Below are 15,953 nucleotides of genomic sequence, written 5' to 3'. Positions count from 1 at the left end.
ATTAAGTAACAAATAGAGGCAGGAACAAGTGAAAAAATGACACCTTGAGAAGGGGCGTAGAGCCCGAAACGCGTAGGTGGTATCTGCTGTAGCCCTGGGGGGCCTGTTGTCCATTTTTTATTGCAATAAATGCCATTTTGCTGCCGTGAGCCTCCTCCTGTTTCTTCAGGCAGTGCACTGCCATTTTTTCACTTGTTCCTGCCTCTCATCTTGGTGTACTGCACGCCACTTTACTACTGCTGTGGAACACTCCCTTGAATCCTGGCATACCAAAAGTGAGTTACTGTTTTGGGTTGCCATACCCTTATTTCTCACATTGTGGGACATTGCCTGTACTGCTTATGGGTGACTCATGGCATTAAGTACTAGTCCCCTTTACCCTATTAGGGCAACTTTATGATATACCACAGTTTATTGGGAGTTATCCTGCTGCAGATGCTTATATAATTCTAAGGATTTGTTTATTCTGATGCACTGGCATTCCATACTTCCAAGTAACAAATAGAAACAGAAAATGCATTTATTTTTAATCGCTATGTTCTTATTTAACTGTGTACTTGCGCATTGAAATGATTATGATTAATAACATGCCGACATATTTCACAATGAGGGTGTCATGTCAATACAATGATAATAATATAGCAGCATAAACATGTATTTATACAGTAGACAATGCAGTACCAACGAGCTTACAATCTAAGAGGAAGGATAGAAATGGAATCAATGTATTTTTGACATACTAATTGTAACTTTGTGTGTTGTGCAGGATGTGGACCTAGGGAAATTATGGATGACTTCTACTGCTGGCTACTGTCTTCTAACCCTGCAGTTTGGCACTGCTGTGTGGTTTTCGTATATGGCATACCAAACACTTCAACAGCATTATGAAAAATATTCATTTTACTTGTTATTTTCTATAGCATTTTCCATATGGTAAGATTTTAAATACAAGTAGGTGGCAAATAGCATAAAATGTTAACAATTTACATATATGCGGTTTGGACCTATATTTCGTAGAAAGGATTCCGACGCACTTATTACAGAAGACAAAGGCAAATCGACATTATCATCAATTTTTATATTTAAAGAACTGCACAACGGATAGTTGGGGATATATCTCTTTGTCAGGTATATGCCCAAAACGTTGTGCATTTTTTTACATGCAAAATAAAGAAATACCGTTGAACATGTCGATTTAACGGCATCTTTGCTAGTGAGTGCGGCAGAATACTTTCTATGAAATATAGTATCGGGATTGCCTCAAATCTTCGAAAAGCAGCAGCGCACAGAAAGAAGCCGCATGGAAATATATGCGGTTTGTAATTTTTGTTTTTTTGTACTTTCTTGTACGGAAATTAATTGTCTAGGACAGGGGTGCGCAAACTTCTTGAGCTGCGCCCCCCTGCCGGGGAGCCACAGCATTTGCGTCCCCCCCCCCTCTACAATGGCTCAGCGTCAAATGATGTCACAGGTCATGCGACGTCACGTGACCCCACCGCTCCATTGGACGTGCATTGCCATGGCGACGCATCGCCAAAGACCCGACCGACACCAGGTACGTGAGTTACAGAGGCCTCACGCCTCCGTCGGCATTTAATTTAAATGCCGTGGGGAAGAGCGCGGGGCCACTGTAACCACCGCGCCCCCCCCCTAGAAATTCTCCCGCCCCCCTGGGGGGCGTGCCCCCCAGTTTGCGCACCGCTGGTTAGAACATGTTAAGCTACAATAAGCAGGACGTTTGATATGTGCTCAAAAAAAATTATGAAATCAAATCCAGCTGTTCTGAAATGATATAGGGGACTGTGTACCAAGTAAACCAAGGGTGGGTAACTCCAGTACTCAAGGGCCACCAACAGGCCAGGTTTTCAGGATATCCCTGCTTCAGAACATGTGATTCAGTTGAAGACACCTGTGCTGAAGCAGGGATATCCTGAAAACCTGGCCTGTTGGTGGCCCTTGAGGACTGGAGTTGCCCACTCCTTAAGTAAATGTTTTTTACGCCAGTGACTGACTATTCATGGTTTTTCTGTAACATAAGTAAACAAAACATTTTTTGAAGTTAGGCACATGGTGGGATTTGTTTGACTTGTGAAAAATGTTTAAAAATGACTGAGCGGCGCGAGGCAAGATGACCGTCTCCTAGCACAGCTTCGCAGCCGAGTGGCATCTTTTAATAGCAGTGTAGCATAACAAAATCACTCCGATTGGGACAAGCACCCGGAGAATACAGCAGAAATTCATGATCGACCCAATATCTCACAAACCCCAAAAGTCCCCTGCTGTGGACACCCCTGGCAAACCGAAAAAAGATTCCCTTTGATCGATCCAAGATGGCGACTCCCCTCAGCAAAGCACTGACAAAGAGGAAGGAGGTGAGGCAAACATGCAGACATGCACTAGCCAAGACAAAGAGGATCTATACACTAAACTATTCACCAACCTCAAAGCAGCGTTTCACTCTGATATACAGCAGGCGGTGCGAGACCTCACAGGGAACCTTGAGCAATTGGAAGAGTAGACCAATGATTTGGAGAACAAGATGCTTGATGTATCCACAGCTCAATAGGAGCTTACCCATGAGTGGTAAGATTGCAGACTAAGATGGATGAAATATCCGTACACCAGGAAAAATAAGGCAATAGAGCGTGACTTAACAATGTCCACATCTGGGGGATTCCCTGAGAGGAACCAAGAGCTGGGAGAATATCTGCCCCTTCTGTTCGGTATGCTCTGCCCTGATTTACTGCTCCCTCGCTTCTAAATGAACAGAGCACACAGAGCCCTGCGACCTAATAATCTGGATGCGCCCAGAGACATTATTTATTTATTTATAAAATGTTTTACCAGGAAGTAATACATTGAGAGTTACTTCTCGTTTTCAAGCATGTCCTGGGCATAGAGTTATGATGACAAATACATAATTACATTAAGTGAACAGGTTTATACATTATGTATAAGACGTTACATGCACAGTTAAAGATCATATATGTTATAGGCGTATGTAACAGTTACAGACAAGATTAAAATGTGAGACAGCTTTAGTTTTGAAAGAACTTAGACTGGTATGGGTGAGGAGCTTGTTCAGATAGGCGGGTAGCTTGGAGTTAGAGCCCGAGATAGACACATGTTGGGATCTACCTGATAGGTAGAAATGAAACCAGTTTAAAGCATGCTTCCCTATTACAGAGCACAGGCGTTTGTCTAGCAAGATAACATGATCAACAGTATCAAAAGCCTTAGCAAAATCTAGGACTATTGCACAAGTAAGTTGTCCCAGTTCCATTCCACACTGCATCTCATTGCAAACTTTTAGGAGGGTACTTACCATGGAGTGTTTGGGGCAAAAGCCGGATTGGAATTGGCTAGGAAATTTTGTCTTGGTATAGTAATCGCTCAATTGGGAGTGAACACATTTTATCCTCCGCATGCATTATTATGCTTCTAAAGAAGCTATATCAGCGGCTTCCTGTAACCCAGCCCACGATTTACTTTGATGGGGCTAAGATACAAATATACCACGATCTATCTCCAACTACACTTCAGAGACGTATAAAACTTCAAGAGCTCATGGCCCATCTCTGAGAAAAAAATATAAAATATAGATGGGGATTCCCATTTCGCCTATCAGTAATTAAGGAGGGAGCCCAGATCTCAATGCGGTACCCGGCAGAGTTCCATGGATTTTTGAAGTGGCTGGGCCTTCATGGGGCCCCGTCAACAAGTCCTCGGGCCACAGAACCTGGCCAGGAACCCGGAACCGTGGAGGAGAGCGAGCTCAAGAAGGTCTCCTGTAACTGTACCACGATCTCCCTGAGGTGAAAGACAGTCCCTCTGTGTACTCTTACCATGGAGATGGTGCCAAAGCCAAAAGACTATTTCCAGACCCCCGATGAGATCTTTGCCCATCGGGTATTGATCGGGTGGTCTGATACTCCAGAAATAACCAGAGTTGATCCTACGGTTGCCCCCAGGGTTGCTGGTAAAGCGTGTGAACAGTCTATGCTAGCTCTCGTAAAACTCATGTAAGGGTAGACCTCATCACCCCGTGTGCTCCCTTCCCCCATTCAGTCTGTTAAAAGTTAACTTTTGTTATAAGGTTTTTATAGTACGATAGTAGCCTGTATACAGTACTGACCGCTGCCAACAAGCTGCGGAATGCCCTACGTTAAACCCTATATGTATATATCTGCTGTTAGCTACGGTTTTGCATTCTGCTGGTTCCTACTGTATTACTATATCTATTTGCATATAATCTGTTTCTAAGTTTGTGCCTCTTAGGTCCTGTCCTGGAGGCCTAAGTAGCCGACACTGTTATGATGACGTTCAAGTTAGGTACTCCTTTTAGTGCACTGCTTAACCAATTAGTGGGAAGAGCACTACTACTCCAGGGTTCAGACCCTGTGTCCTCCCAGGACTTTTTTGGTCTTCTTTTTTTCTATAGGAGGAAGGCTGTGGGCATAATTTTTCTTCAGGAGATGCACTTTAGCAGACTATCGCCACCCACATACTTCCATAAACCGTTTAGCCAGTAGTACCATTCCTCAGCCTCGGCCAAACAAAGAGGGGTAGCTACTGTATATTTATCAGGGATGTTGTTTCATTCAAGCCTGATCTGACAAAGAGAGATAAAGATGGACGCTTCGTGATTCTTCTTGGTGGGGGATATAGATCACACTAGCAAATCGGAGAGAGGTGGAAGGGGGGGGGGTGAGCGGAGAGAGGTTTTTTATTTTTCTTGCACTGCGATCTGTGGTCTGTGGAGAGAGGCTGAGATTGCGACGGGAGGGGGCGTGGCGGGAGGTTTGCCGCGGCGTGGCCATGACCTCACGCGGCTAATTCGCCCTCATTGGTTCAACCGCCGGGGGGCGTGGCCACGCCTCCGTCGCAAGTACAATTTTTTTTGTATTTGCAAAAACTTGAAGTACAGCGCGGCTGCACCTTCCGCGCAAAGGTACTTACTGGGCCCGGTCTGATTGGGGGGGAGTGCTTGTACACACAGCACTGGGGCCGTGGCCTAACCCCTTGCATCTTGTGTCCCTGTTGAAGGAGTGGCTCAGTGGACAGTGACACTGACTTTGAAGCAGGGGAACCTGGTTCAAATCACTGTATCAACTCCTTGTGACGTTGGACAAGTCACATTATTGCCCTGTGCCTCAGGCACCAAAAACTTAGATTGCAAACTCATCTGGGCCGGGACTGTGTAACAATCCTATGTACAGCACTGTGTTCTTTGCACTATACTGTAATTTTGAAGCGCTTTGAATCCCATTGGTAGAAAAGCGCTACATGAAATAAAGTTATTATTATGTTCTACACAAATTTGAGACCAAATGAACAACTGAGACTACACCATAATCCTGTAAATAGAAAAAAACATTGACATTTGTGTTTTTTTTAAAGGTTCTTTGCAATACCAGTTATCAGCATATCGCCACATTTGGTAAATTTTACTTGTAAGAGAGAGAGGATCTTGAATACAATCAGTCACTTACTCCAAGTATGTGCTTATGTTGTCATGCTGGTAAGTATTGGTATTTTCCCCTGTCGTTTCAGTTTATATATGAATGTGGTACATTATTAGGGGATTATGCATCAAAGTCTCCCACGGACAAAAAGAGGAGCAAAAAAAATCAAATTTATCAAACCAAAAAAATTAAAGTGAATGTTGTGGTTGTTTTTATTTTGATGTATGCCTCATCTGGGTTATTTTTTGCTGTAATAAACACTCAATTGCACTTTACAAATTGGAAAATAAGTGAACACCAATAGTCAATTTCATAATCTAGTTTTAAAAGATTGCCCTTCTCGTTCAAAACGTATTTTTTTTGTATGATTTTCTTAGTTCTTGACAAGACCTGGCTTGACAAACACAAGGTTCCCTTATCACATTGATGTGTCACGTATAGCACTATTTGGAAGATCTGAAACTTCAAAGGAACATGAAAAAAATTATCAAAGCATCAACATAATAAGCTTGACAAATATTGCAGCCAGACACAATACTAATGGAAGTGAGATGGATAAAAAAACAGATCAACAAGAAGGGGTAAGATTGTCAAACATGGGGTAATTGTGAAACATATCTATGTTTCTGCATGAGAGTGTTGGCGCATCTCAATCACCTTCTATATTTAGTTTAGCACCCACACCTGCTGACCAGCACCTTAGAACACCACGTTGAGTTTTACTAGCTTTAGGCTGCGGGGCCAGTGTTTACTGCTGCGCCTGGATCGACCTGGCAGCGCGTGCACAGATAAAAGCCGCGATCTGCGGTCTGTAGGGGAGCAACAATGGGATGCCTGGTGGGGGGGCGCAGCCATGATGGGTAGTGGGCACGGTCATGACAGGGCATATCTGCCCTTCCATTGGCTGCCCGCCGACCATGTGATCACATCGCGGAACGGGAAGGCAAAATTCTTGTCTTCCCTGCCAGCGCAATCGCCATCGCGATATGTGAGCGCTCAAACAAGAAGTTACTGGGGCCTGCCTGATAGAGGTGTGTATCTGGTCTGCGGCACGCACGCCGTAGCACGCACCGCAGCGGCCACTGGGGACATGGCCTTATTTTGTACCCAAGACATACTTGAAAATAAAAGGGAATGCTCAAGGTAGAGTAAATACTGTAGCTCTAGAGTAAGGAGGTGCAAAAAGTTTGCAAAAAATTAGCAAATAGAGGTCCACGTTAAAATGGATAAGAAGTCAAGAGTGACATGCTGTGCCTTAGGGGGCATAGCACTAAGAGGGTTAAGTGGCCTTGGAAATTGCCCTGCCAAATCTCAGACAAACAGGGTGATTGTCTGAAATCCAGTCAGGTTCTTTCCCAGCAACCTAAAAACAGGGCATATGCTTGAAAAAGAGGACATCTGGTAACCCTAGCCAATGTTATAGTATAAAGTGGAAATTCTAAAAATGTGTAGATTTTGGTGTTATGTGGAGATACTGTTTTTAATATTTCTTTTACATTTCAGGCTGCAAATGTTGCACGTGCCATTACACAATCTAGTCCAATCGATTCAACATTTGCTTGGTCGAAGAACAATCGGGTAGGAATTCTGTAACTCTACATGTAAACAAAATGATAGTAGTATCGTTGGCTGCGGCACGTTATTCTAATAAAGCAATGATTAATGCTTAAGTTGTGTCGAATAGAATTCTTCCAGATTTTTTTTTTCCCTTCTTTTTTTTTGTAGAATGGGTACTTTGTATCAATATACTCTCTCCGGTAGGGTTGCCCTCTTATCTGTAATGTCTTGAATGGCAGAATATATCAAATAAGCATAAATGCAGGCAGGTTTTATCTCATATATAGTAAGTCCAATGTTCCATGCCATGTTGAAACGAACTGAGACAAATGTGCTTAATGCAAAGTGTTTTGAATCTAGTGTGAAGCTGCTACTGCAGATGAAAAGTACAAGGTCATTAAACAAAGAAAGGCAGTGTTTAAAGCGTTAAAGCGAGACATTTCTACATTGTATCTTGTATTGAAACACGTGTGAATTTCCTGGCATGCAAGGGCACAGATACTGTACTGTGTGCAATGTGCCATTTGCCGTATGCAGTAAATTAAGTCTAAAGCATTTTGGACTAAAGCACCGGGTTTAAGTACAGTACAGATGTAGCAATATATGCTGCAAAACGGTGCCGCAAAACACCCAGTGTAAATCTCCGGCATCGATTTGCAATCTGCGGCTCCCCCGCAGCCACAAAGTATCATAGGCGAAGATATTCCGTGCGCCACCTGCTGGCCACACGTACTGAACTGCAATAACATAAATAACCGCACAAATAATTATCCTGGCTGACCGTAACCGAGTCGTGGACAAAAGTGTTCAGGGCGGCTGTCCCCTCGCGGTCAAGGGGAGTGTAAGTCTTACTTCATCTGTAGGATTTGTTTTTATAGATTTAGCAATGGCAACATATGCCACAGGTTGAAATAATAAATATATATTAGAATAAAACTTAAAATCTTCAATTAAAATAATATTTTTTTTAAAAATAGAAAATCGGTATTTTTTTACAAAACAATTTGTGTTTACAATTTGGTTTCACTTAAACTTTATATTTCCCTTACAGCTCCCTTAACTAGACTACAAACCAGGACTCTTGTGGACATCATTCGTTTTAGCAGCAAAAAATAGAGGAATAAACCCCCTGCGATGCTACCCAAAATAATGTCCATATACGGTAGATGAATGTGCAATGTGTGGCACATGAAGCCTCTTTTCCTTCTAATAAAAAAGCTTTCGTTTTAGCCAAGAGCATGTGTGACATAAAGTCATATCTTTTATTTTCAAAATAAATGTAATATTATTCCTTTTTTTTTTCTTTGTCTTGCTTTTGTAAAAAAAAAAAAAGCTATAGATCACGGCTCTTCAACTATTATTCCAATGGGTCAGATCAGAAATGATTAAGGAGTAGAAGGGCCAAGAGGTCACTGTCATTTAATTTGATGCATGAAAAATTATTGTATTTCAATATTTTGCAAGCATTTATACCATCTGTACCATGTACATTAACATGACCTTAACTCAGCGGTGCGCAAACTGGGGGGCGCACCCCCTAGGGGGGGCGGGAGATTTTGCTGAAGGGGCGTGGGCAGTTGCAGAGGCCCCACGCTCTACCCCGAGGCATTTTAATTAAATGCCAGGGGATTGCGTGAGGCCTCTGCAATGGTATACTTACCTTGATTCAGACACTGTGTGATGCGTCGCCATGGCAATGCGGCATCAAATGACGCCGTAGGACCATGTGACGTCACACAGGTGAAATTACGCCCCAGGTCACGTGATGTCACGTGACCCCGGACGTCATTTGACGCAGCTCTAAGGGAGGGAAGGGGGGCGCCAGGACCGAGGCAGGGAAGACAAGGGGGCGCAGCTGGAAAAGTTTGCACTCTCCGGCCTTAATTGACAAGTGAGTTTCAATGTGAAACACTGCACTTAGATGCTTAAGCAACTTGTATGAAATTACCAGGGACAGAAAGCCCAAGGGCCACATTAAGGCCTTAATTCACCTGAGCTCATCTGAGCAGGGTCTGTGTCTGTAAAATTCCATGCAGAGTGCTGTATACCGCGCACTATATTGTAAGTGTGAAGCGCTTTGCGTCCCATTGAGTGAAAAGTGCTACATGAAATAAAGCTATTATTGAGGTATATCATGTTGGTTGCCACAGATTTAGATAATTGCTCAGCCTCCCTGTATCTCCCTGTGCAGACGGATTGGGCACAATGCTGCTGTGGGTCTGAGCTTCTCCCCACTCCCTCTGGTCAGCTGTTTTATGACAGCACACTTATTAATAGTGCCCCGCTCCTCTCCTGTGCTCAACACTAGTTTTAAGGATAAGAAAAGATGCAGGACAGTATTACGGAGCGGCCCAGCATTCAGAAGCTGACCAGAGGGGCAGGAAGGTGCGAAACCCATGGGTGTGCAAACTGGGGGCAGGGGCGCGGAATTCTCTGCAGGGGTGCCGGGGTTACAGAGGCCCAGCACTCTTCCTGAAGGCATTAAATTAAATGCCGGGGAAGTGGCGAAGGCCTCTGTAACTTCCCATACTTTGGTTCAGACGGCTTCTGGTGAGGCGTCGCCACGGCAAAGCGGCTTCAAATGACAGCGCAGGGTTATGTGATGTCCGTTGTCATGGAAACATGATGCCAGAGCCAAGGTAAGGAGGGGGGGAGGACGCGAGGAGAGGGGGACCGCCGGCAGGGGTGTGCAGGGGAAAAAGATTGCACTCCCTTGCTCTATCCCAGGGGTGCCCAAACTTTTGTTCCTGCCCCCCTGCCTTATGTCCCCCGGTGCTTCGCCAAGTGTAGGGTCAAATGACATCTGACGCTGCGTTGCTTTGGCAATGCACATGTTATGTCACACCGCATAACCCTATGGAGACGCCAGCTGAATCGCGGTAAGTTGATGTTGCAGAGGCCTCACGCAATCCCCCGGCATTTAATTTTTATGCCTTGGGGAAGAGCACGGGGCCTCTGCAACCGCCCGCACCACCCCAGAAAAATCTCGGGGTGCGCCCCCCAGTTTGCACACCCCTGCTCTAAGCTATGGCCGTAATGTCCTTGCTCCCTGTCCACCGGGGAGAGAGAGAACTGCAGGCCTTCCATGTCAGCCACTTCCTCTGACATTTCACCGGATCCCCTTCCATATTATCCACCTCCCCCATATTACTATTTCTCACCTCATACATCTCCAACTCTCCTGCCATGTTTTCTGCTGGCTCAATGTTAACCCTTTCGCTGCTGCACAATGGTGGCACCCTGTGGCAGTAAAAGCGTTAACGCAGTAGTGCCGTCTGCTTGAATATTTTTTCTTTTAGCTTCCCTGATCCATGGTCCCCCGATCTCAAGAAATCCCCCGGTGCCCGAGGGATGAACGAATTTGTCCACATCGACACAAAATAGCCACGGGTCAGCGCTCACTCAGGTGGCCCATAAAAAGCATCGTTATCGGGAAATGATGTGGCTTTTTACCTGTGACCCCGCAACCATGTTTGTATAATGTATAATAGAAAATTCCTTTTTGCCAGGAAGCGGGGGTCCATGGATCAGTTGCGGGAGGGACACTCGGTTCAAGTAATTTTAAAGCATTTTTTTTACTCTTTGTAAGAATGGAGTTTCTTCTGTTTCTGATGGCCCGGGTGTATGATGGGTTAACGTTTGTCTCTGCAGATATGCTTAAATGTAGGTCATTTTGCTGTGAACAGGATACAGAGTGGAATGTTACTGTTATTATGAGAAGCTCCAGAGAGATGTGTGGGAGTCCCCTGGGAGCGGGCCACCCCATGGTCTCCCTAACTGGGATGTTGGCTGAATGCCTGGATGTATTCTCTGATACATTTGTACAGCACAGAAATATGCCAGACTCAACTGTGGCAAAGCTGATAGTATACTCAGGACTGCGCGCAGTACAAATGTGATCACAGAATAACAACTATTGACCAGGGAGTTCATGTTAACTGATGATGGGAGTCCCCTGGTTGTTGATGACATCACGAGCGGTATCCTGAGTGCCATAAATGCTGAAATATATCCAAAGCTAAGTACCCAATACATTATATTTACTCATAACAACTGGTGTTGGTATTATTCATGTGTGCACTCGTGGCTGAGATCGACAACCTGAATCAATTTATTGAATAAGTAATTTTCTAGTCACAAAACTCATAATGCCATTTTTAAAGATTTTTTGAATGTACTGATCATCCTTTAATTGCTACAGCAACCATTTAGAAAGTCACATTCACTTCCTCTTTTTAAACAGACTGACACCTTTAAAGCTCTGCCCATTGGCAACAAAGTATCATAAACAGATGTGTTGCTGTGTTCCAAATAGCAGACTGTCTATTACTCTGAAAGCTGTAACAATAATGTGTTAAATGTACTAATATAATGATACGTACTAATATAATGATACATATCAGCTACAGCATTTCACAGACTGCAGCACAAAGTTACAAGGCGGACATTTCCTTAGGCTGAGGACCCGCTGCGGTCGGCGGCGCGCCCCGCGTGCGCATCACTCACCTGCCCATGACTTCCTCCCGAGCCGGCCCCAGTCCCTCTTCACTGCAAGGCTCACTATGCACAGTGACGCGTCAGGCGCCAGGGGATGCAAGAGGAAGGTGAACCCGAGCGGTGAAGCGTCACGTGGTGCACGGGTGAGCCTATCAGCACCGGGGGCTGAGCTTCCCCCACCTCCAAAAGGTAGAGGGGGGTGAAGTGTGTGTATATATGTTGTGTTGTGCACGCAACCTATCTGCCCCCCCCTCCCTCTCTCTCCCCCCCCCTCCCTCTCTCTCCCCCCCCCCTCCCTCTCTCTCCCCCCCCCCTCCCTCCCCTCCCTCTCCCCCCCCCCTCCCTCTCTCCCCCCCCCCTCCCTCTCTCCCCCCCCCCCTCCCTCTCTCCCCCCCCCCTCCCTCTCTCCCCCCCCTCCCTCTCTCTCCCCCCCCTCCCTCTCTCTCCCCCCCCCCTCCCTCTCTCTCCCCCCCCTCCCTCTCTCTCCCCCTTACCCCCCCTCTCTCCCCCTTACCCCCCCCCCCCCCTCCCTCTTCCCCTTACCCCCCCCTCCCCCTTACCCCCCCTCTCCCTCTCCCCCCCCCTCTCTCCCCCCTCCCCCTTACCCCCCCCTCCCCCTTACCCCCCCCTCCCCCTTACCCACAACCTCCCGGACCTTCCAAAAGCCTTAGGCCCATAGACTCAGCCTTAGATGTAGTGGATGTTCCCAAGTATTTGTATGGCAGATATTACGTAAAGATATTTATTTGACTTCAAACTGATTTGTAACTATTAGAAAGTTACAGAAAGCCAAATAACAACTGGCACACTGCAAAGGGTACATGTTATGTTTCAGGCAGACTTATCATCTGAACAACCGAGCAATGTAATGTTTCCACTCTAAGCATCGCATACACCCCTCCCAATATCCCGGCGCGAGCTCAGCTCCTGGTGTGAGCGCGTGCTAACTCCGCCCTGCAAGTTATCAAACATCGCCACTTAGCAGGCTTCTTCCTGGTGACATTTCTGATTGGTTAGCCGCCTCCAGCTGCGTTGCCCTCATTGGCTGATGCGTGCCGAAGTCCGGTTCCGATTGGTTGTTTGTTCGCAGGCTGGAGCGGTGAGGTGCCCCGTGTCGGTGCAGCGAGGGCCCGGAAGACATTGTCCGTATCCTCGGTGTGTAACGAGGGCGTGAAGTCGCCGGGCCCTGCTCACTGTCACCGTGTGCGGGAGCTCCGGGGTACCGGGTGATCTGCGCAGAGGCCTGCGCGGAATCCCCCGCTCAGGCACAGCCCTCCATCCCCAAGCCAAGATGTCCTGGATGTTCATGAGGTAAAGGCCGCACAATAACGACTATTGTTATCACTACAACGTACCTCACAAGTCCTCTCATTCCAGTGAGATGTAGCCTATCACCTCTCATGTCAGTATAGTGTGTAAAGGGATAACCCATTATTATAAAGTCAGGATTAATGTCTTTATACACATCACTTGTTCTTATAAACTATAATAAAATCATGATGCATACAACCGTAGCAGTAATGGGATTCTCTTACACATAGCAGTTACAATTACACACTCACAAACACACACACACATACACACGTTACATCTTAAACACACAGCAGTTACATCTACTAAAGAAAGTATATAGATTAAAAGGCACGTGTGTGTGTATGTATGTCTTTATATAGCGCCATTAGTGTACATAGCGCATAACATTTCGGAGAGGAGTCCCTGCTCCGAAGAGCTTACAATCTAATTGGTAGGTAGGAAGAACGTACAGAGACAGTAGGAGGGCATTCTGGTAAGTGCGTCTGCAGGGGGCCAAGCTTTATGTATCAGGTGTATAGTGTTAGCCATGGAGCTACTCATGCTTCTGTAAGCAAGTGTGTCTAAAGGTGGGTCTTAAAGGTTGATAGAGGGGGTGCTAGTCGGGTATTGAGGCGAAGGGCATTCCAGAGGTGCGGGGCAGTCAGTGAGAAAGGTTTAAGGCGGGAGAGGGCATTAGATACAAAAGGGGTAGAGAGAAGGCATCCTTGAGCAGAACGCAAGAGTCAGGATGGTGCATAGCGAGAAATTAGGGCTGAGATGTAACGAGGGGCAGAAGAGTGTAAAGCTTTAAAAGTGAGGAGGAGAATTGTGTGTGTGATATGGGATTTGATAGGAATCCAGGAGAGGGAGACAGCTTCAGGAAAGAGTAGAGTGATTCTGGCAGCAGCGTTAAAGATAGATTGTAGGTGAGAGGCAGGAAGGCCGGACAGCAGGAGGTTGCAGTAATCGAGACTGGAGAGAATGAGGGCCTGAGTCAGAGTTTTAGCCGTCGAGCAACAGAGGAGAGGTCGTATCTTTGTAATATTGCGGAGGAAAAAGCGACAGGTTTTAGAAACGTTTTGAATGTGAGAGAGATCGAGTGTGATCCCTAGGCAGCGTGCTTGGGCTACTGGGTGAATGATAGTACTACCAACAGTAATGTGGAAGGAAGTAGTAGGGCCAGGTTTGGGAGGAAGTATGAGGAGCTCGGTTTTTGCCATGTTAAGTTTAAGTCGGGGTAGGGCCATCCAGGTTGATATCAAAGAGAGACATTCAAAAACTTTGGTCTGTACAGCAGGTGTAAGGTCAGGGGTTGAAAAGTAAATTTGAGTGTCGTCAGCATAGAGGTGATATTTAAACCCAAGAGATGTGATTAGGTCACCTAGAGAAAGTGTGTACTTGTGTTCCGAATACCAAAAGTATGGAGAATGTGAAGGAGAAGAGGGTCGTAAGGTCAGGTGTTGAAAAGTAAATTTGAGTGTCGTCAGCATAGAGGTGATATTTAAACCCAAGAGATGTGATTAGGTCACCTAGAGAAAGTGTGTACTTGTGTTCCGAATACCAAAAGTATGGAGAATGTGAAGGAGAAGAGGGTCGTCCATGGTGTCAAATGCTGCAGATAGGTCGAGTAATATGAGCAGAGTGTTATGACCTCTGTCTTTGGCAGCATGGAGGTCATTAGTTATTTTAATGAGGGCTGTTTCAGTCGAGTGAGCAGTGCGGAAGCCAGATTGTAGAGGGTCTAGGAGAGAATGGGTGTTGAGAAAGTGTAGGAAGCGAGAGAATACAAGACGTTCAAGGAGTTTAGAGGCAAAAGGCAGGAGGGAGACAGGTCGATAGTTAGAAAGACAGGTAGGGTCAAGCTTGCTGTTTTTTAGTACTGGTATAATTGTTGCATATTTGAAGGAAGAGGGAAAGGTACCAGAGTAGAGGGAGGAGCTTAAAATGTGTGCGAGCGTAGGGGTTATAGTAGGAACAAGAGGTTTAAGGAGATGGGAGGGAATGGGGTCAAGAGGGCAAGTGGTAGAGGGAGAGGAGGAGTTCAGCAGTGACACAACCTCTGAGACAACGGAAAAAGAGTCAAGGAAGGCAGGAGGAAAGTTGGGAAGCGGTGTAGGATGGGTGGAGGAAACGGGATATTCTGACATATGGATTCCACCTTTTCCTTAAAATAGTCAGTTAAGTCCTGAGGTGAGATGGAGGAAGAAGAGGCAGCTGAGGGTGGTTTAAGTAGAGAGTCAAAGACAGAAAAGAGTTGGCGTGGGTTAGATTTGTGCATGTTGATTAGTGAAGAAAAGTAGGTTTGTTTAGCTTGAGAGAGGGCAGAGTTGAAACAGGATAGCATAAATTTGTAGTGATGTGACATCATGGCCACGCCTCCCGATGCCTGCAGTTCATGTTTTGCGTGCACGTGACATCACGCGGTCACGCACGCACGAGTTACATCTTACACACATCAGTTACATCTACTAGCATGAATCGGTTGCATTTTACACACATCAGTTCCAGACATCAGTTGCGTCTTGCACACAGCCGTTGCGTTTTGCACATGTTAGTTGCACCTTACATCTTGCATGCATCTGTTACATGTTACACACATCAGTTGCTCTCCTATTCAAGTCTTTGAGATCACATTTTGAAAGTAAAACATGGCCCCATAAAACTATGTGTAGGGTGAGAGTTATGCTATTTGCGCCCTCAATGGCTTGCAAGCCCTTCTGGTCCTAAATGAAGTAACCAGACTGAGGCTTTTGTATCCATACATTCCTACCTGCCTTGGTCATTTGACATATTTTTAGAGTCAGAGGAATTTATGCCAATTCAGATTTAAGGTGAGATTTATGACGCAGATAAATGGTGATGTCGAGTTTTATACATCTCATTATATGAGCGTCTGATCAAAAACCTTGAGAGGTTTGATAGCTTGTAACATATCAACTATTTGTTGGTCCAATAAAAAGTAGCACTTATTTCTTCTACCTCCTTTGTTACTTCACCACCTGAACATCTTGTGACAATTTATAACCACTCCCGTAAAGCACAAGCTGGCGCACATGGGGAAAAAGAGGTAGAAGAAGCCAGTTGATAGATTGATGCTTAAAGACGCATTTACAACATGTCTTTCTAAGCGTAATTTTTCCA

At 45.5% G+C, this 15,953-nt stretch overlaps 1 protein-coding gene across 2 annotated transcripts in view; it reads left to right on the top strand.

Annotated features, from left to right (window-relative positions):
• Window positions 1–8,318, top strand: part of LOC142465938 (transmembrane protein 145-like) — a 30,161-nt gene extending 21,843 nt beyond the window's left edge. For both annotated transcript variants that reach the window (XM_075570418.1, XM_075570417.1), the window contains 5 exons: window positions 767–933; window positions 5,401–5,521; window positions 5,843–6,046; window positions 6,969–7,043; window positions 8,074–8,318. In XM_075570418.1, the coding sequence (XP_075426533.1) occupies window positions 767–933; window positions 5,401–5,521; window positions 5,843–6,046; window positions 6,969–7,043; window positions 8,074–8,082 (576 nt within the window). In that variant the 3' untranslated portion in view covers window positions 8,083–8,318. The remainder of the gene's footprint in view (window positions 1–766; window positions 934–5,400; window positions 5,522–5,842; window positions 6,047–6,968; window positions 7,044–8,073) is intronic.
• The last annotated feature ends 7,635 nt before the right edge of the window (window positions 8,319–15,953 follow it).

The sequence above is a fragment of the Ascaphus truei genome, chromosome 14, assembly GCF_040206685.1.
Source record: "Ascaphus truei isolate aAscTru1 chromosome 14, aAscTru1.hap1, whole genome shotgun sequence".
In the NCBI taxonomy this organism is placed as follows: domain Eukaryota; kingdom Metazoa; phylum Chordata; class Amphibia; order Anura; family Ascaphidae; genus Ascaphus; species Ascaphus truei.
Note: the sequence above shows the minus strand (reverse complement) of the source record. Positions and strands in the feature narration are given on the sequence as shown.